Consider the following 23,187-nt stretch of genomic DNA (forward strand, 5'->3'; position numbering starts at 1 on the left):
ATCCTACTCCCAACATCACCACAGACGAAGCCCAGGCTATCCGTGATTTGAAAGCTGACCGATCCATCATCATGCTTCCGGTTGACAAGGGTTCCACGACCGTGGAACTTGATCGTCGAGAGTATGTGGCTGAGGGACTGCGTCAGCTTTCAGACAACTCTACATACAAAGTTTGCCAAGGTAATCCCATTCCTGATGTCCAGGCGGAGCTTCAATGAATCCTCAGAACCTTAGGCCCCCTACAAAACCTTTCACCTAACTCCATCAAACTCCTGATCCCACCGACACCTCGCACTCCTACCTTCTACCTACTTCCTAAAATTCACAAACTCAAACATTCCGGCTGCCCTGTTGTAGCTGGTTACCAAGCCCCCACAGAACGTATCTCTGCCTACGTAGATCAGCACCTTCAACCTATTACATGCAGTCTCCCATCCTTCATCAAAGACACCAACCACTTTCTCGAACGCCTGGAATCCTTACCCAGTCTGTTACCCCCAGAAACCATCCTTGTAACCATTGATGCCACTTCCCTATACACAAATATCCCGCACATCCAGGGCCTCGCTGCAATGGAGCACTTCCTTTCATGCCGATCACCTGCCACCCTACCTAAAACCTCTTTCCTTATCACCTTAGCCAGCTTCATCCTGACCCACAACTTCTTCACTTTTGAAGGCCAGACATACCAACAATTAAAGGGAACAGCCATGGGTACCAGGATGGGCCCCTCGTAATGCAACCTATTTATGGGTTGCTTAGAGGAAGCCTTCTTGGTTACCCAAGCCTGCCAACCCCTAAGTTTGGTACAGATTTATTGATAACATGTTCATGATCTGGACTCACAGTGAAGAACAACTCCTGAATTTCCTCTCCAACCTCAACTCCTTTGGTTCCATCAGATTCACCTGGTCCTACTCCAAATCCCATGCCACTTTCCTTGACGTTGACCTCCATCTGTCCAATGGCCAGCTTCACACATCCGTCCACATCAAAGCCACCAACAAGCAACAGTACCTCCTCCATTATGACATCTGCCACCCATTCCATATCAAACGGTCCCTTCCCTACAGCCTAGGCCTTCGTGGCAAACGAATCTGCTCCAGTCCTGAATCCCTGGACCATTACACCAACAACCTGAAAACAGCTTTCGAATCCTGCAACTACCCTCCCAACCTGGTACAGAAGCAAATAACCAGAGCCACTTCCTCATCCCCTCAAACCCAGAACCTCTCACAGAAGAACCCCAAAAGTGCCCCACTTATGACAGGATACTTCCCGGGACTGGATCAGACTCTGAATGTGGCTCTCCAGCAAGAATACGACTTCCTAAAATCCTGCCCCGAAATGAGATCCATCCTTCATGAAATCCTCCCCACTCCACCAAGAGTGTCTTTCCGCCGTCCACCTAACCTTCGTAACCTCTTGGTTCATCCCTATGAAATCCCCAAACCACCTTCCCTACCCTCTGGCTCCTACCCTTGTAACCGCCCCTGGTGTAAAACCTGTCCTATGCACCCTCCCACCACCACCTACTGCAGTCCTGTAACCCGGAAGGTGTACACGATCAAAGGCAGAGCCACGTGTGAAAGCACCCACGTGATTTACCAACTGACCTGCCTACACTGTGACGCTTTCTATGTGGGAATGACCAGCAACAAACTGTCCATTCGCATGAATGGACACAGGCAGACAGTGTTTGTTGGTAATGAGGATCACCCTGTGGCTAAACATGCCTTGGTACACGGCCAGCACATCTTGGCACAGTGTTACACCGTCCGGGTTATCTGGATACTTCCCACCAACACCAACCTATCCAAACTCCGGAGATGGGAACTTGCCCTTCAATATATCCTCTCTTCTCGTTATCCACCAGGCCTCAATCTCCGCTAATTTCAAGTTGCCTCCACTCATACCTCACCTGTCATTCAACATCATCTTTGCCTCTGCACTTCTGCCTTGACTGACATCTCTGCCCAAACTCTTTGCCTTTAAATATGTCTGCTTGTGTCTTTCTAAATATGGATGGATGTGTGTGTGTGTGTGTGTGTGTGTGTGTGTGTGTGTGTGTGTGTGTTTGTGTGTTTGTGTGTGTGTGCGCGCAAGCGCTAGTATATGCCTATCCTTTTTTCCCCCTAAGGTAAGGCTTTCCGCTCCCGAGATTGGAATGACTCCTTACCCTCTCCGTTAAAACCCACATCCTTTCGTCTTTCCCTCTCCTTCCCTGTTTCCTGAAGAAGCAACCTATGGTTGTGAAAGCTAGAAATTTTGTGTGTGTGTTTGTATGTTATTTTATTGTGCCTGTCTACCAGCACTTTCCCGCTTGGTAAGTCTTGGAATCTTTGTTTTTAATATAAACATTAATTAAAATTCACAGTAATTTTATGATTTTGTATACAACTGCAGATCATAGTCTGTAATATTTTACAGTGGTGTTGGAGATACACAATGGAAGCAGTAACAGCAATAGCAGTAGCAGAAGAAAATGAGTAGAAACAACAGAACCAAATGTAAAAATACGTCAATATATTACACATACCACATCAGAACCCTCAGGCTCCTGTTTGATTTGCAGACGACCATCCATTGCCTCTAAGCGCTGCAGAAGGGTGAAACGTAGAAGGTTGTCATTGCCATTCTTGTCACGAGATTCGCGCTCTTCACATGCCATTTGGCTGGTACCACTTACTGGCTCTTTGTATTCAAACATCACAGAATTTGAGATGACAAAACCATCACAGGCTACTTGCAAAGTAACTAATCCTACCTCATGTGCTGCAACACAGAAATAGCAACGATGTTCAATTGAACACACCATTATGCATCAGAGACAAAGAGTACTATTTTTAAATGCAATTACAGTTTTAATACTAAATTTAGCTTCTCACCAGGGCAATAACACCGCAGTACTCCACTCTGTACCAGAGTGGTAGGCACAGGGAATGTGTCAAATAGCACAGTATATGGTGATGTAGTTGAGTACCAAGGACCGGTTACAAGCACCTTCACACCTCCCTGTGGAAAAAATGTTTTCTTTAGTATAGGATACCTCCCATTATACCACATGTTAGGGTTTCTTCCAGGTCCATTCAAATACGGATTATGGAAAGCATGGCTGCTTAAATGCCTCTCTGTGTATCACAATTAGTCTTATCTTGCTTTCACAGTCCCTACTTGAGTGAAGATGGCGGCTAGTGTAAAAATTCATTGTGCATCTCCGAGAAAAAGTGTGAATTTTGCCGTGAAAAAGAAAAATTGTGACAGTTGTAAGGATGAAATTACAAAGCTCAGCAAACGGGTGTCTAGTTTACAATTTATTATCAGTTCCTTGAAGACGGATATCAAGAAACTTAAAGAAGAAAAAAATGTTAGGGAACATGAAAAACTTGCACCATGAAAGTACGAATATGTCGGAGAATTGGATGGAAATGAAGTACAAAAGACGCAAACAGATAATACAAGATACAGAAAACTGCGAAAGAAACATAAATGCAGTGAACAAAAATTACTTTCAAGCTCTTTCGACTACGGATTGTGAAAGTGAAGTTAACAGTGCGAGAGTACCCATGTGGAAAACCAAATGACTTTGTGAATAAGATAAAACATGGAATATTTCAGCAACAACAGGGAAAAGATTTCACACAACACATGGTGTTGTGAATTTTTATGGGTGGAGGTTACACTCAACAACCGAGCTAGGTTAATAATTGGCTCCTTTTACCGACCTCCCAACTCAGCAGTATTAGTGGCAGAACAACTGAGAGAAAATTTGGAATACATTTCACATAAATTTTCTCAGCATGTTATAGTCTTAGGTGGAGATTTCAATTTACCAGATATAGACTGGGACAATCAGATGTTTAGGATGAGTGGTAGGAACAGAGCATCGAGTGACATTAGACTGAGTGCACTATCCGAAAATTACCTCGAGCAATTAAACAGAGAACTGACTCGTGGAGATAACATCTTGCACCTACTGATGACAAACAGACTCGAACTTTTTGACTCTGTATGTGCAGAACAGGGAATCAGTGATCATAAGGCCGCTGCAGCATCCCTGAAAATGTAAGTTAGTAGGAATATAAAAAAGGTAGGAAGGTTTATCTGTTTAGTAAGAGTAATAGAAGGCAGATTTCAGACTACCTAACAGATCAAAACGAAAATTTGTGTTCCGACACTGACAATGTTGAGTGTTTATGGGAAAAGTTCAAGGCAATTGTAAAATGCGTTTTAGACAGGTACGTGCCGAGTAAAACGGTGAGGGATGGGAAAAACCCACCGTGGTACAACAACAAAGTTAGGAAACTACTGCAAAAGCAAAGAGAGCTTCACTCCAAGTTTAAACGCAGCCAGAACCTCTCAGACAAACAGAAGCTAAACGATGTCAAAGTAGTGTAAGGAGGGCTATGCGTGAAGGGTTCAGTGAATTCGAAAGTAAAATTCTATGTGCCGACTTGACAGAAAATCATAGGAGGTTCTGGTCTTACGTGAAATCAGTAAGTGGCTCGAAACAGCATATCCAGACACTTTGGGATGATGATGGCATTGAAACAGAGGATGACACGTGTAAAGCTGAAATACTAAACACCTTTTTCCAAAGTTGTTTCACAGAGGAAGACCGCACTGCAGTTCCTTCTCTAAATCCTCGCACAAATTAAAAAATGGCTGACATCGAAATAAGTGTCCAAGAAATAGAAAAGCAACTGGAATCACTCAACAGAGGAAAGTCCACTTGACCTGACGGGATACCAATTCGATTCTACACAGAGTATGCGAAAGAACTTTCCCCCCTTCTAACAGCTGTGTACCGCAAGTCTCTAGAGGAACGAAAGGTTCCAAATGATTGGAAAAGAGCACAGGTAGTCCCAGTCTGTAAGAAGGGCCGTCGAGCAGATACACAAAACTATATACCTATATCTCTGACGTCAATCTGTTGTAGAATTTTAGAACATGTTTTTTGCTGGCATATCATGCCGTTTTTGGAAACCCAGAATCTACTCTGTAGGAATCAACGTGGATTCCGGAAACAGCGATCGTGTGAGACCCAACTCGCTTTATTTGTTCATGAGACCCAGAAAATATTAGATACAGGCTCCCAGGTAGATGCTATTTTCCTAGACTTCCGGAAGGCGTTCGATACAGTTCCGCACTGTCGCCTGATAAACAAAGTAAGAGCCTACGGAATATCAGACCAGCTGTGTGGCTGGATTGAAGAGTTTTTAGCAAACAGAACACAGCAAGTTGTTATCAATGGAGAGACGTCTACAGACGTTAAAGTAACCTCTGGCGTGCCACAGGGGAGTGTTATGGGACCATTGCTTTTCACAATGTATATAAATGACCTAGTAGATAGTGTCAGAAGTTCGATGCGGCTTTTCGCGGATGATGCTGTATTATACAGAGAAGTTGCAGCATTAGAAAATTGTAGCGAAATGCAGGAGGATCTGCAGCGGATAGGCACTTGGTGCAGGGAGTGGCAACTGACCCTTAACATAGACAAATGTAATGTATTGTGAATACATAGAAAGAAGGATCCTTTATTGTATGATTATATGATAGCGGAACAAACACTGGTAGCAGTTACTTCTGTAAAATATCTGGGAGTCTGCATACGGAACGATTTGAAGTGGAATGATCATATAAAATTAATTGTTGGTAAGCCGGGTACCAGGTTGAGATCCATTGGGAGAGTCCTTCGAAAATGTAGTCCATCAACAAAGGAGGTGGCTTACAAAACACTCGTTCGACCTGTACTTGAGTACTGCTCATCAATGTAGGATCCGTACCAGATCGGGTAGACGGAGGAGATAGGAAAGGTCCAAAGAAGAGCAGCACGTTTTGTCACAGGGTTATCTGGTAACCGTGATAGCATTACGGAGATGTTTAACAAACTCAAGTGGCAGACTCTGCAAGACAGGCGTTCTGCATCGTGGTGTAGTTTGCTCGCCAGGTTTCAAGAGGGTGCGTTTCTGGATGAGGTATCGAATATATTGCTTCCCCCTACTTATACCTCCCGAGGAGATCACAAATGTAAAATTAGAGAGACTAGAGCACGCACGGAAGCTTTCAGACAGTCGTTCTTCCTGCGAACAATACGCGACTGGATCAGGAAAGGGAGGTAATGACAGTGGCACGTAAAGTGCCCTCCGCCACACACCGTTGGGTAGCTTGCAGAGTATAAATGTAGATGTTCTCATCTAAATGTTCTTGGAAAAAACGTAATAGTAATAAAAATTTTAGAACTTGTAAATAAAATCTCAAATGTGCAGTGTGATGATAAAAAAGTCATACCTCTCATGGACAGGAAGTGTGTTACCTGTAGACTCCAATGTGAAATCTGCTGTCAGTGAAGCTACACCTCTCCAAGACAAATGTGAAATTTTATTAATGCAAGTGAACACTCCAAATGTTAATAATTCACAGAAAGGCACAGCAGTTGTAGAACAACAAACACCAGAAATAAGTGAAACAGCAGCAGAACCATCATTATCAGCAGAAGCAGCAACAGCAGCAGAACCAACAACGACTGGAGCAGCAACACAGCAATGCTTAAGGAGGAGCCAAAGGAAAAATACATCTGTGTCATTCAGTGATAATTTTTTTTATGGTTTCAAGCCAAGAAGAAAATAAAAATGTGAAAAACCAGCCTGCTAACTCAGATAAGTCACAACAACATCCTATTTTTAAACATTCAGGGTCTTGAAAATACAGTTGAAATTCTGGAGGAGTCATTGCCACAGAATAAGTATTCTTTCTTATGTCTATCAGAACATTGGCTTAAACCAGAACAAATACAATACTACGTACCACAAGGTTATAAACATGGAAACAGTTTTTGCAGATCCCAGTACCGCAATGGTGGTACTGTTATCTATGTTTCAAATGAAATAGAGTGTAGAGAACTAGATCTTAGTTGGGCATGTGTAGAGAAACACTTTGAAATTACCGGGATCATATGTGATATAATGAAACTTATCATAGTATGTATCTACCATTCCCCTGACTCAGCTCATAAAACTTTTTTAGATAATTTAGACAGTGTACTCTGCTACATAATGAAATGGAAACAGTATGTAACTGTAATTGGGGGAGACTTTAATTCAAGCTTTGATGTAACATGTAACAAACCCAGTGTAAATAAGTTACTGATTATGCTAAGGCAGCACAACTTCCATCATGTAAATTCAGAACCAACAAGACTACAAGCGTGCTTGGATAATGCTTTTGTCAACTGTGCTCATGATATGTACTCCACCAAGGTAAAGGAATTTGTTTTCTCAGACCACTCCATGAGAGCAAGGCTGCACAAAAGTTAACAAAATCTAATACCTTAATATTAACAAAACACAATCTCATAAAACTAACACACCAGCTGAGCATAACAAACTGGGACAAATTATTTCAAAACTGTGATTCCAGTGCCCAAACAGTTTATGAAACATTCCACAATTACTTAACAGGTATTGTAAAAGCCCATCTTGTTCAAAAGGAATACCATAAAGCAAGAAAGGGTAAATTTTGGTACACCAAAGAAATGGAGAATCTAAAAAAATAAGCTACTGCTGCTAAGCACCTTGCCAAAGTAAACAATTCTAATGAAATTAAGGATCGCAAAAAAATCACTAAGAAACTGTATAAGAAAGAGTTGCAGTTGGCGAAACAAAGATACAACGCAAATTTCATAAAAAATAGTAAAAACCAATGCAAAACAGCCTGGTCAGTAATTAATACTGTTAAAGGTGAAGTCAGAAACTTCGACAAGACAGTCCCAATGCCAGCAGATACATTCAATAAATATTTTGTAAGCTGTGCTGTTGATATCAAAAAGCTGATCAGTAAACCCAATGTAACATGTATAGATTATCTTAAGAGAGCAAACCTAAATCATAATAGGGCCAGATCATCATTGAAACACTTAAAAGAGGTACGCCAACATGAAGTTCTTAAAATAGTCAAAGAAATGAAAAATTCATACAGTACAGATATTTTTAATATGTCAAACAATCTATTGAAAGAAATCATACATTACATTGCAGCACCATTAACATATTCTATAAACCTGTGTCTCATAGAAGGGTGTTTTCCTGATCCTCTCAAACTATCCAAGTTAACTCCAGTCTTTAAGAAGGGTGTCAAATCAGATCCTGCAAACTACAGACCAATTTCACTAATTCCAGTACTAGGAAAAGTCTTTGAAGGCATAATATATAAGCAGATGTATGAGTACCTAGAACTAAATGGTATGGCATCACAGTTTGGTTACAGAAAAGGAAGGTCAGCTATACATGCCATAGAGCTCTTAGTCAGAGACATTCAAGCAGCATTTGAGGACCACGCACACCACACAGGTAACCTTATGTATTCTGAGCAAAGCTTTTGACTGTGTTGACCACTCACTTCTGCTCTCTAAACTTGAGTACTATGGAATATGGGATAAAAGTTTAAAATTCATCAAATCATACCTCAATAAAAGGAAACAGGTGGTGAGTTCAGGAAGTCATCTGTCAAACATACTCGGGGTTCAACATGAAGTGCCACAGGGATCTAAATTGGGACCACTTCTTTCCCTTGTACACATAAATGACTTACCAGGAAATACAGATGTAAAGACATATATGTATGTAGGTGACACAACTTTTCTATCTGTAAACCATGTACTCGATAACCTTGTAAGTGATATGGAAATGGCAAAAGAAAATGCAACATCATGGTTTAATGCCAATGGTCTGCTATTAAATGAGGAAAAGACCCAGAATATGTGGTTCAGTCTATCAAAAGACTACAAAAATATAAAAACAAAAGGCAAAGTTTTTAGGTATTGTACTTGACACCAGTCTAACATGGAACTCTCATGTTGATCACATAGTGGTTAGGTTGTCAAGAGTTATATATTTGTTGAAGAGACTGATGTGTTGTGTGACATTTGAGTATGTAAGGACAGCATACTTTGCTTTTTTTCAATCAGTTTTAAGGTATGGGTTAATACTCGGGGGAAACAGCAGAAAAATAAATGAAATTATGGTGATCCAGAAGAAAGCAATCAGAGTAATGGCTAAGGTAGATAATAGAACACATTGTAAACCATTGTTCATTAAATACAGAATTTTAACAGTTATTAATTTATATGTTCTTAACAGTGTTAACTACATATTTGCTGAACTACCTAATTTAAGTGTAACAAATGAAAGGCATGACTGCCATACAAGAGCGTGTACTTCTCTGCTGTTGCCACAAAAGCGATTAGCTAAAACTAACAACAGTCATAAGGATATGGCAATTAAAATATATAACAATTTGCCTAAAAATGGGTCAATCAAGCCTGACAAATTATTTAAAGACAATGTTCATAACTTCTTGTTAGCTAATCCATTCTATTCATTAGAAGAATTTTTAGAAATGCCCAATATGAACTTAAATATGTAAAAATTTATTTTGTAAAATTAATAGGTTAAGTGAACTGACGAAGTCTATTGCATGTAATAATGCTAAATGACCAATAAAGAATCTGAATCTGAATGTAGCAGGCTGTAATATTTTCCTACATTCTTCACTTAATATTGCTTTCATGGGATTGTTAGAGTCTCTCTTTAACTGTCTGCCAGTTCCAACTTTTCAGCATTTCGGTGATGTTGTCCTGTAAGGTAAGCATTTTTGTTACAATTTTACTGCCTGTGTTATGTATGTTCAATACCCTCTGTTATTCCCAGGTGAGAGGAATTCGCTCTGTGTGTGGACACAGAATAACAAAAAACAGTTAATGTATAATCAGAGCATCTTGTGATGAACTGAACTGTTTAATGTGCCTTTGTATCAATAAATCAGGCCAGAGTATGTTCACAATCAACGGCAATCCATAATCTTTGTCTGTTTAGGGCATCCTCCACAAAGTGATTCAGAAGTTCTGTGGGTATATTGTCACATTTCTCCCTCAATGTAATTTATAGATCTTGCAGTGTCCAAGACGGTGGCCTCTTCAAATATGGCAAATATGCAAGCAACCCCATTTTCATTACATATCCAGTGTACAGTATCTCTGTAAAATATATACTTCTCAGTGATCACAAATTGTTGGCCATGAAAATAAAGTCAGGCTGCACTGCGTTATGTACTGGGTGGTTACAATTAAATTGATGCTGGTCTGAGTGGGTCATACGCCAAGGTCACTGAATCACTGTAGTTATGTTCATTAATCAATGTGCTAGTGCAGTATGCTGAAAAAAAAGGTAGTTTCACTTTCTGCCACCAGATGGAAATACGCCACTGTAAGCAGTCAGAGTGTGGCGTGGGTGCAAGAAAAGGGGATGAATGATCAAACAAATGACAATGGTGGTTCTGGCACATTTCTTAGGATACGGTCACAAGTTACAACATGTGTTCAGTATGGTCTCCTGACCTGTAATACGCTGCTTCTTTAACCCAGCCTAGTCAACAGTTGCTCACAGCATATCCACTGTAGTCAGAGTGTTATGTCATTGTATGCTACCCTTCATATCAGGAAGGGTCTCGATACATCCCAGACAGCCGGTCTTTCAGATATCCCCACAGCCAGAAGGCACATGGATTTAGGTCAGGCGATCTGGAAGGCTATACATCCTGAAATTGCCTAGAGATGATTTACCATATTTACTCGAATCTAAGCCGCACTCGAATCTAACCAGCATCTGAAAAATGAGACTTGAAATCAAGGGGAAAAAAAATTTCCCGAACCTAAGCCACACCTGAAATTTGAGACTCGAAATTCAAGGGGAGAGAAAAGTTTTAGGCCGCACCTCCAAATAGAAACAAAGTTGGTCTATTGTAATATGCGACACAATTTAGGTCGAATGAATGACAATACAGCTATAGTACTTTGGTTCTAATCGTAAGCTTAGCAGTTAAGCTTTACCAAGTAGCCACTGCTATGGGTCAGGCGTCCCATCCGTATTTATACGGGTACCCTTCCTTTTTCACCTGCTTCGTCTGGTTTGAATTGATTGCTTATTTTTCTTTGATATGATAAGTGCCGTTCTCTTTGTTACAGGTGTTTACGTCACTCCAAGCAGAAAATGCTTTACTGTACTGTGTCATGCATTGTTTGTCGCATTCTGATAATGAGGGTTTATGACCTGTCGCCACTCGCGGCACGGCTTGCTTTTTGCCCACTACCGCGCTTTTAAAAAAAAAAAAAAAAAGAGGAGGAATTTTCTCATTAGCGAAATAATGGCAAGAGACTGCTCTTTGTTAATACTTACACTGCTGCTTTCTTTGATAATGATCAACAAGAACCAAATAATAGATTGCATATGATAGAAGATGCTCCGAACGAGAGTTTAGCGTAAAATTTTCTCTGTTTGAAAATCTTTGCAGACGCCTCTTTAGTCCAATACATTCTGCACAGAAATAAGAGTCTTCTTAGATTTAAAAATCTAGTCAATTGCCGTGCTTCATTTCTGACAGTATCACTATTAGGCATATGAATAATACGAATATAAACATGACATGATATGAATATTCTTCGGCGTTTGCTGTTGTCTCACTCTAGTTTCGTAGTTTATTAGGCAGACAGGATATAAATGAGATAGCAGCAAACATGAAAGAATATATGGCAAAATGTTTATATTTGTATTATTCTTACGGTGAAGAGAACACTGCATGTGATTCACAATTCAGAAAAGTTCCTATTAATAACCGTCTCTTCTCACAGGTAAGAAAAATTCAGAACGTAGAGTTGGCCATATTGACAAACATCCCAAACAGTCTTGCCAGTCAGATTTTCGTAGTACATTGAAATGCTGCTACATTCGAAGATGAACAATACGGAATTTGTATTTAGTTCGTTGGATAATGTATGAAAATGCATTGGTCGAAACTCGGGGCGGAGAAAAAAGCTCGTCTTCCACCATTTTTTTAAAATTTATTTACTGACGCAGAGGATTCAGCGCCAGTATTTATCTTTGTGCCTGCAAAGCATGCCTGTGTAGAACTACATATATTCGACGGCAGAAGTTAGTTGTGGTGGCACCTGCCAACATTTATCAGAACTTCCACTTACTTTGCACTCAATTCTAAGCCGCAGGCGGTTTTTTGGATTACAAAAACCGGAAAAGAAGTGCGGCTTAGATTCGAGTAAATATGGTAGTCATTACTGAAAGTTACCCAAAGCATATCTTTCACCTGGCAAGCAACATGTGGCATTGCCCCATATTGCACAGCAGCATTCTTTCAAAGCTGGAATCCTGTATTGCACAAGGAGTTCCATACAACATGCAAGGTGTCATCTCCTCAAAGAAAACCAGACCAAGAATGAGGGAGCTAGTGAAACTACACTGCACAGTCACATAAGCTGAATGCAGTTGATGTTCCTGCACAATATGTGATGGAGTAGAACTCCATAAATGACAGTTCTGTGTATTCATGGCAATGTTTAGAGTAAAATGTGCTTTGTCCATCTAAGAAACACTCTCCATCCATTTCCATGTGTGCCAAAAAACAAAGGGCAAAGTCATGGCATTATAGCCTATTTGGGGGATTCACTTAGTACAAATTCTGAATCTTGTAGTGACATCAGTGTAAAATGCATGGCAAAACCTTTTGAACTATTGAACAGGGGAGAGACAATTCCTGTGTCGGCTCAAGCACTGGCTGCAGAATTTGAGGCATGTGCTGCTCAGCTGGCTATAGCTACAGCAACTTCACGAACAACTGTCATGGGGATAGGCCGCCTCCCTCTTCCTACCTCACCACCTATTTCTTCAAATTTCTTGAGCAGATTCTTTAGCACATTTAATGACATGTGGCTTCTTTGCAGCTGTTGGCTATATCCCTGCAATGCAGCGGTGCTATTGGTGCTGTTCTGATTAAACAACTTGACCAGCAGTGCATGAGCTTTTTTCTCAATACCCACAATGTTCTGTACGAAAACTTCAACCTTCTTAAACCTTCACACCAACGTCATTTCATGAGAGAAATCAATACATGCTGCCAAGTGACGAACAGCATATTCATGTCAAAGCAGGAAACATTTCACACACTGACTGCTTACAGTACCAATACAGTAGCTGAAAGCAGAGAACCTCCCCCCTCCTCCAGTATACTCCTCAAGCACCCCAATTAATGAATATACCCAAGATGTTTCAGTGTCCTCTGACATATACAGTCTGAACTGCAGCACTCAGAACACCTTCAGTTTAATTACAACCACCTGGTACAAGACAAGCATATCTCTTCATTTCCTCAATGCAATACTTTCATCTGTGACTGACTTGGCTGCAAAAACAGACAATTCTGTGTAATGTCATTGACAAAAATATCTGTTCAGACCAGAATCAAATCCACCAGCTGAGCAGTTCTAGGTGCTTCAATCCGGAACCGCGCGACTGCTATGGTCGCAGGTTCGAATCCTGCCCCAGGCATGGATGTGTGTGATGTCCTTAGGTTAGTTAGGTTTAAGTCGTTCTAAGTTCTAGGGGACTGATGACCTCAGATAGGAAGTCCCATAGTGCTCAGAGCCATTTGAACCAGAATCAAATCCTAAGGTAACAGTCACATCTGAATATGTTTAGATATAACAAACTGTATATAACTGTTTCCACAAGAGCTATTTTCACAATCATCCATTATTCTGAATTGGAGTCCATTTGGTACAATCTCACTGGCCTTAATTACAGAGTACAATTCACTAGTACAGTCTGTCATGTTGGTGAGAAAGCATCTGGGCACAGAGTCCAACAATGAGCAGCTGCCACAAAATGATATTGGGAAAAAGGTGAGTTCTGAAGTACTATTAAACCTGATAAAACTTATGCAAGACTAGAGAATGTTCCTTCTTAACAAGTGAGATGTCCACAACGTGCATGTACAGCTGTTTTTGAGGTAATTGCAGCATTCTTATGGTACAGAATCATACAGACTGCCATTCACGCTGCACCTTAACCCTTCCTGAAGTCATAAATTACTTTCCACGATCAAAATCATTTGGATTTGTCATCCATCCTCCAACAAGAGTAATCATTACATCAACATTATTGCACTAAAACTGATTTCTTCAACTTAAACCAGTCTCCTGGAATCAGAACCACCAGACTGACATCTAGGAAAGTCTTCTGGTATGAGAGTTATGTCACTGCAATATAACAGTATTGAAGTGATGGACATGGATATTATGTTCTCCAGCAATAACTAGGCAGCACAGACAGTCCAAATAATTGTAAATTTTCCTAATGGAATGAGAAAAATCTTTGTAAAGGTATTAAAACTATCATTCAAAGTCACATTCCTAACACTCAATCAAAAAAACACATATTATAGTTTTAACAGTTGTGAATCTTCCACTTGTGTTTCCAAATGGCCTTAAAACTTACATATGATTTCCCTCATTTATCTATCATGATACCCATCATCATTAGTTATTAATTTGGTACTTTTTATTGATTTGTCACCTTTGTCATCAAAGACAGTCTCTACTGAAAAACACTCCATTTTTACTGTACAAACCATTTCCATCCAACCACACCTCTAGCACTGTTCACCACACATGCTGTTTGTGTTCCATTCATTCTGAAACTTTTTAATTCACAGAAAAAAGCAAAACATGTTATACATTTAATTCCCCTTTGGTTCAGATTTGACAAACTTTTATGTACACGTTTTTGTCATTCACTTTCTTTGCATTACAACTACATAAGGAACATACAGAAATAATATAGTTTTCACTTGATGCAATATATAATTCTAATTATAAATTTAGAACAAGTCAACTAATAATTTACCTCAGGATATGCCCACTCAGGGGAATAATCAGTAATGTTGACAGTCGCCTCATGAAACTCGATGGTAGGTGAAGGTTGACCTCTATCCTTGTCAGGTTCATGAGAAGCCTGCTGTGACTCAACGGAAGTCACAGTTACCAAGTCCTTGTCATCAACACTGACATCACCACTGTGTACAGTTACTGTCTCATCTGCAGAAACACTTGGTTCCATAATTTCAAGTTCAGGAAAATCACCTAACATATCAAATGCATCCAAATTTACAAAAACATCATCGTCCACACCTGTACCCGTTACAGACTGTGTTTCATCTGGTGAAACTACTACATCACAGCACCCATCAATAAAATCCATAGGATTAATTTCTGATACTATCACATCATCGTCATCTGCTTGGTGCTGTCCTTGGGAGTCATCTACAGTGACACCAGTACCACAGGGCATGTTAGCCTGTAATGTCCTCTGTATGTCCTCTTGTGACAAATCAAGAGTTTCATTAAAAAATCCAAGGGAAACAGAAGAATCTCCCATCCCTGAGGAACCATCCACTCCATTATTTTTGGTTGAGGACCCTGTCCCTATGACAAGCACAGTATCTGCATTGCAGTAGCTAGTGAGTTCTGTTTCTGAGGTAGTAGTGTCCATATGCTTGCTTGGTGTTGGGGGTGCACTGCTAAGCAACAATGGAAGTTGCTCGCTTGTTGAACGCTTCTCATGCTGCCGAAGCTGTCTATGATAAGCACTATTGTCATATGTTGGAGGAGCATTGCCATTAGTCACATCCATTTTGCTACTGTTGTTGTTGCTCACATCCTGCAGACGACTGCAAGAACTTGTGTCCATTGCTTCCTGTTTAAGAACAACTGTCTTTTCTTTGCTGGAAAATGTCACTGTACCACCTCCACTATTTGAGTTTCCTGTGAACAAAAACGTTAGAAAATATAAAAAATATATACTCATTAACTCGTAAAATATTTCTAATATTAAGTTCATGTATACAGCCAGATAGCCATCAATGTGAATGCAGGTTCAGCATTATAGAGTCCAGGCATTTTCCTATTTGTGATGGTAAGCCCACCCAGTCAATTATTAGCAAGCTCTACAAAGTAGTGTGGATTTCCACTGGCAGACAGCTCCAAATATCAAAACTGTTACATTCATAACAACAATAAGGAAAGAATGGATTGCTACTCACCACTGAGAGGAGGCACTGAGCCTCAGACAGGTACAATGAAAGGAATGATAGAAGCATTCAGCTTTCTCACAAAGTCCTACATCAGAAGTAGAAAACACACATTAACACAAGCACAACTTACACACACATGGTTACTATCAATTCTGGGCACAAAAGGTCTGAAGGTCTGACTGTGACTGCATCTGAGGTAAGTAGAAGTCTAGCTGGGGTGTGTGTGTGGAGGGGGAGAGGGGGGGGGGGGGGGTTACAAAGGAGGCAAGGGGCTAGGAGGGGAAATGTGATGGTAGTGGCGAAGTGGTGGGGGTGAGGGAAGATGCTACACCTGCCTGTAAGAACGTGCAAGGACACAGTGGGGACTGGATGCAGCATCAGGAGGCTGTGTGTGTGTGTGTGTGTGTGTGTGTGTGTGTGTGTGTTTGGTGGGAGGGGGCGGGTGTAATGACAAAAATGGGAAAGGGGACAGGAGAGGAGTAAAGAAGGGCAAAGGATTATGTAGGTGCATTGGTGAGCTAGAAAGCATGTGTAGCATAGATGCAAGCTCTGTAACATACTCCCTCCCTCTAACACTTACTCCAGTCCTTTCACGTGTATCTTCAATCCCATCAAAGGCAGGACTAGCTGTGAAAGCATCCATGTGACCTATCAACTTGGCTGCAAGCACTGTGCCACATTCTACGTGGGCACCACAATTAACAAGCTGTCTGTTTGCGTGAATAGTCACTGCAAAACTGTAGTAAAGGGACAACTGGACCCCCCCCCCCCCCCCCTCTTGCTGAGCATGCTGCCCAACATAATGTACTTCACTGTCTGTGCCATCTGGACTCTTCTGACAAACATCAGCTTTTCTTGAACTGCACATATGGGAAACAGCCTAAAGATTCAGCATATAGTGGCCTGTCTCATTTCCATTGTCCTCTCTGTGTCCCAACTTACTCTGACAGGCAGCACTAGCATATTCACCCTCCTCCCAACCCCACCTCTATTCTGATAACCTCTCCCTCCTGGCTCCATGCCTCTTCCTTACCCAAGTACCCACCCCACCTAGATTGCTGCTCACCTCAGATATGGTCACAGTCAGGCCTTAGTGCCTGGAAACAACAATAGCCACGTATGTGTGAGTTACCTACTTCTGACAAAGGATTTTGTCCTGAAATTGATTATTCTAGCATTTATTTCATTGTGGCTGTCTGCAGCTCAATGCCTCCTGTGTGCTGAGTTGCAACCTATTCTTTCCATATTGTTGTCATTCCATCCTGGACTAGTCACTGTTATTCACATAAGTAGATAAAAAGAATATTCAATTGCTGCACCGTTGACTTAGAGGTAAAGAAATGAGACAAATAAAGAGACAGCAAATATTAAGCTGTGACCTTCATAAGGAGTCCAAATAAGAATTAGGTTTCAGAAATTTACATACTAATAAACGTTTCCAATCCTGGCAGTGACTGTTACTCCACAGAATTATTATGAATCCAGTCAGACCTAAACTTTAGCACACAATGAACCTTTGCATTTTTTTTTTGTCTTTGAAAAGATAGGAAATATTTTCAACAATGTACAATGTCATCAGATTTGTGAATATGAAATATATTTAGCTGATAAAATATATCAGGTTTGATTTAAAAGAAAAGAAATATAAACTTTAATTTTGCTACCTTTACACATCCAATTGTGACCTTGATAATTATATTGAACACTTACTTTATAGTCACTGACAAGGTTTTAACATGTTTTTGGTATACTCTGAGACATTTTAGCTTGTGGGAAAAAATGTAACAAAGAATTTCAATTATGTTTTGCTTTCAAATATACAACCAAGGACAACAGTATATTGTAGATGCTAAATGTTATTTTATTCATACAAAAGACACCACAACAAACTTAAAAGTGATGTACACATTTTCTACAGAAATTTGGAGATTATGAAAATGACAAGCACCTTGGGTGCCCTGGCACATTGATAAGGAATGATAACATAAGAGGGAAAAGTATGAAAACAATTATTAACAACCACTAAAGATTATATGAGAGGCTGCCGATGAGGCTGGTATACAACTTAGCTCATACAATGAAATTTCTTTTAAGACATAAAATCCATACATATTATAAAAATGGATGTATATATGTTTGTATATATGCTGCCCATGTTTTGCTGCTAATAAGTAAACAAATTAAAGTTGTTTAGATGTCAAATCTATTCTAAAATTGTTGAATATTGACCAAAAGCTGTGCTGAAAGAGCACTGTTCAGGGTTACTGAATGACATTTGTGACTGTTCCTTACTGTCCAAACATGACATAACTGGTAATGAAACACAAGTGTACAGGTATGACAAAACAAAGGCCAATTACCTCAATGGAAGCTTTGTGGACAACCAAGAATGAAAATAGCTCAAAGTTAAATTAAATGTATAAGTTCTGCTAACCATGTTTTTGAATTTCAACAGCTTATTGTAACATGTCTTCTTACCACTAGTTCACATATCAATAATGAGTGCTAACTGGGTGTTACACACCATTAGCATAAAGCAGTCCATAGCAAATAACCATATTTAAGGATTAATAATTAATAGCAACTGTACATGCCAGTTCACAAACAGTATCATGAACATTTAGCAAGAACAATACTGTTGTCATGTCACAGCCTTTGTGTCTGTTACACATCATCCTCTGTGGCTTTGTCATTTTTCCAAAGACAAAGACAACAAAGAAGAAGAATATTTATATAAACTGAAGATGTACTGACAGAATAGCTGAAGGAGCTTTGTGAAATGCTAAAAATTTTATTCCAGAAGGCTTTTCAGAGCTGATAGAGAGCATTAACAAAAATATCTTCTGCGACTTTATCATAGGCTCAATTGAAAACTGTAGTCTAAATGCCTCATGAAAAGAACAGTGAACAGAAAACCAATTAATACCAATGAAAAAATAAAGACTTTTTGAAGAATGTTAAAATTTTTTATCAAACCATACACATGTAAACAAAAGCAGTTTGTGGAGTATTACATTCAAAGAGGAGCTACTTGTTATCAGTCATAAAACTATTTATATGTTTCAAAAGAAGATTCCACTAATTAGCTCAGACAGAAAAATTTTCCTAAGTACTTATATGAAATGGAACTGAAAATCTGTGCCAGGACCAGGATATGAACCAGGATTTTTTATTTTCAATGAGTGGTAAATTCAGAATTTAAATCGAAAGCATCAAAAGAAAAAGCTAGAAAATTTTAATCCTGAAGCATGTGAGGACAGCAAAAAGATTTAACTAAATTTATTACACTAAATTCATTAAGGGCTAAAAAATAAAATGAATGGAATTTTAAGTTTAAATAAAAAATGAATTCAAGATACATTTGGAAATTCCACATTGAAAATATGTACAAACCAAACCTGGCATATCAGAAAAACATAATGTCTTCTCCAACTTTATCATAGCCTCCACTGAAAACTGTATGTAGTGTGTCTGGCCTCAGTGGCCAGAGACAGTGGTCATTTTGTTTGTGTGTGTGTGTGTGTGTGTGTGTGTGTGTGTGTGTGTGTGTGTGTGTGTTTGTCTACTTTAGAAGGCGTTTTGGCTGAAAAATTACTTGTTTAGTACTCTTTGTGCCTGTCTGCGAATCAACATCTCCACTATAAGGTGAGTAGCAATTTATTCTTTTCTTAGTACTGTCAGTCCTCTTAAAAAGCAATATGCGTCAAGAGATTACTAAATACAGAGATACAGCTGGTAGCAAAATATCAAGCAAAATTATGAGTAGCAAATTTATCAGAACAACAAAAGTATGAAAAAAAGAGAAAGAAAGAAAGAACTATTAACTGAATGGGCTACAGTCATCTTGACAGGTTACACACGGAGGTTGGAATAGAAAATATGAAAATGTCACGAGAAATGCTTGTTTGAAAATAAATGCAGATGCTAGCCAAGCTTTCTAACAAATGGATAACACATACAGATTTCACTGCACAGATCTACTATAAATATAACACAAAAGCAAATAAACTTATTTTATTTATCTGAGAGTTCCTCAATTACCAGTGGTTGACGAACTGTTGAGTATGAGTAGGCTACCAGCAGAACATCCCTGTATCTGGGATAAACTAAGCACAAGCGGTGGTGCTGTTGAATTCTGCTGGACATTAGAGGCAGACGAACGATGTACTCGTTGCTGAGTTTGACTGCCTACAGCAGGACTGCCATTTGTAGAACCAGAGCCTGTAGATAGCAGTAGGCTTCCTGTGCCAGTTGTTGATGACACCTAAGTGAAGAAAGAGAAAACTGTATTAAATACATAACAAGGTGCATTATTCCAGAAAATTAAATCTTATAGACGGTATGTTCAGTTAAATACCTCTTGTTTAGTGTGCCAAAGAAGCATTTTTCTTTATTTTTGACTTTTCTACTTCTTACTTTTTAATTGGTATAAGTTGGAAAACTACTTCAAAATTTATAACTGGTAAGCTGCTCTTAATGTGTGTATTCTTTAAAGTCTGTTATATTGCACACATTATCTTCATGTAGACTGTTACAGCACGACTGCATCCCTTCCATACCACATTTTCTTTTAAAATGTATCCCTATCACATCAGAACGAAGTTGTTTCTCACCCTGCAATGTCTTACTGTAGGCAGTAAAAAATTCGAGGTCTGAAATCCATACTGGATGTTCCAATTTTCATTCCTACACTCATTTTTTTCTTCGTAAATTCAACAACAGTGAGTTTTAAATCAAAAAATCATTCCAGGCATGTCCCCTGACTTAAGAAATGTACTCTGAAGTAATTTAAAAAGCCTCCATATTCACCATTCACTTTTTATCAAAAACTGACAGTGGTTTAATGCACGCGACTTCAGAAATTTTACTATTTTTACCACCAATTTCTTCACATGCTGGCAAATTTAGCACAATGTGTTCTTTATCTTCTGAACAATGAATCATATCTGTCAGTCACTGCAATTGTTTGTTCTTTCAGTGACAACTAAATCTTCAAATTCTTTCTAATGGTATTGTAATATCATTTCACAGAAAATTTGCAGAACCCATAGAATATGTGACTGCATAATAGATATTGAGAATTCTTATTCCTCTCTTCTGCCATTTCCAACCATTTTTAAAGGCTTGTGATGATAGATCGCTACACTGCCTCTTTTGTGCAAACATCCACTGTATATGTGAACATCCTTCATACCACAAACAAATAGCGACAGGTAAACAGCACTGACACCATGACTCTTCTGAACTGGAGAGAGTTGTGCTCACCAAAAATTGTCATATTGCAAAACCAAAGGAAACGTCGCATGGTACAGAATACTTCTGGGAAAGAATGAGCCAGGCTGAGCCATGGCCTTCACCTGGCCAACACTCTCTGCCCACATGAAATTTGGCACGCTCTCACTGGCCCTGATATAGAGGTAGGTGAAGAGGGCAACACAGAAGTTTGTATTATTTTGCTGAATTATTTTGCTGAATGAAAACATCACAGAAGCCTCAAAGATAGAGCATAGTCACTGACCTTAACAAGTCATAAATGTAATGCTTGCCATTCCAATTGTTAGCTATATGCATCAGAGGTGATTGTGTTGTGTACCCAATGACAGACCATACCATTTAGTCATGTGCTGGGCCCATATGATGACAACGAATGCAATTCACCAATATTTCTTCTCCTCGGAGTCCCAGCACAGTTGTACATTCATTGCCATGCTGTATGCAGAACTGAGATTCATCTGAAAAGACAATGTCACGCCATTCCTACATTCAGTGTTTTTGTTGTGTACTCCACTGTCTGGGCACCTCCTTCTGCAACAATGGTTGCCTAGACGGCAGTTAGTGGAGCTCCAGACATCATCCCATTGTCCACGGGGATACTTCTCTTGCTGTAAACATGCCAATTTTATGACTCCTGCATGTCTGAGTGAACAACACTGATGTCCACTGTAGAAATAGCTGAGTGGCATCACTGGGCCATGTGCTGGTAGATGTTTTCATCATCTTTCATGTTGTACAACACAATCTTCTAAAAACAACAGCAGCAGCAACAACAACAACTATTCTTTTCTTATACAGTGGGAATCATCCAAAACTTGCACTGCAAATATTGTTGGAATGGAAAGTGCTGTTGATGTGAGAAAAGTCTACTGGCACCAAATCCGGAGAACAGGCTGGTCAAGGTACAGATCATCTGCATTCAAACCAACAATTTGGAAACAATTCGTGATGACATGCTGTAGTACTTTGTGCATTCCAAGCCATCATGCTGGTACCACATGTTCCTCCTCATCTGCACAGTAATGTCCTCTAGTATCCGTGGACAATGGCCTGTTACAAGGGTGTCATACTTGTGCACATTTAGTGTTCAATCTATGAAATATGGGTCTATGAGCTCATGGTTCTCTCTCCCACCCCACAAGTTTAAATCCCATGAATACTGGTATTCCACGTGATGAAGCCAAAGGGGATTGTCAACATACCAATAGTGCATATTTTGGAGGTTTACTTGGCCATGACTGATGAATGTGGCTTCATCACTTAACAAGATACAAGATACATCTGGTATATCCTGCCTTAATGCTCATGTACAGAAGTTAACATGATTCTCATAATCATTTCTATGCAGTTCTTGATTCAGAGATGTGATAAGGATGGAACCTATGTAAACCGAGAATGTGTTGGACACTTGCCTGACTCGTGCCACTCCTACTAGGAGACGAGGTACTGGCAGATGTAAGGCTGTGAGGACAGGGCGTGAGTCGTGCTTGGGTAGCTCAGGTGGTAGAGCACTTGCTTGTGAAACGCAAAGGTCCCAAGTTCGAATCTCGGTCTGGCACACAGTTTTAATCTGCCAGGAAGTTTCCCCCTCGTCTGTCATCATTTGTTGCCTTCTCTCATGTTGTCAAGGTGTTACACTACCACTTCCACGTAGCTGGTTGAAGAGGTTGATACATAATTGCCGATATGGTTGACATCTATTGGAACATCTTGCCACATACACCATACAAGAACAAACTGTATAGCTCCTACACTCTCCATGCACTATGAGCATGTTGGATTTCTCTGCATTAGTAAATCCCATCATCCACTCATAACCTACTGCTAGGACTATTACATCTTAAGTGATTAGCAAGTCACAGTGCACTGAAGGAACACACAACCACACCGTAAACAAACATAACAACATTGTACTAGGAACTATGCAGGTTGAATGGCACAAGAAAGTGTAGGTGTGAATACTTTTCAAAATATGATGTC

General features: G+C 39.7%; 1 protein-coding gene across 3 annotated transcripts in view; it reads right to left on the minus strand.

Annotated features, from left to right (window-relative positions):
• LOC126356325 (calmodulin-binding transcription activator 1) overlaps positions 1–23,187 on the minus strand; it is a 1,852,577-nt gene that overhangs the window by 254,184 nt on the left and 1,575,206 nt on the right. For all 3 annotated transcript variants that reach the window (XM_050007298.1, XM_050007299.1, XM_050007300.1), the window contains exons 12-15: positions 19,975–20,197; positions 14,748–15,664; positions 2,889–3,015; positions 2,540–2,775 (exon numbers count right to left, since the gene is read on the minus strand). In XM_050007298.1, coding sequence (XP_049863255.1) covers positions 2,540–2,775; positions 2,889–3,015; positions 14,748–15,664; positions 19,975–20,197 — 1,503 coding nt within the window. The remainder of the gene's footprint in view (positions 1–2,539; positions 2,776–2,888; positions 3,016–14,747; positions 15,665–19,974; positions 20,198–23,187) is intronic.

This window comes from Schistocerca gregaria, chromosome 3 (assembly GCF_023897955.1).
Source record: "Schistocerca gregaria isolate iqSchGreg1 chromosome 3, iqSchGreg1.2, whole genome shotgun sequence".
NCBI classification, from domain to species: domain Eukaryota; kingdom Metazoa; phylum Arthropoda; class Insecta; order Orthoptera; family Acrididae; genus Schistocerca; species Schistocerca gregaria.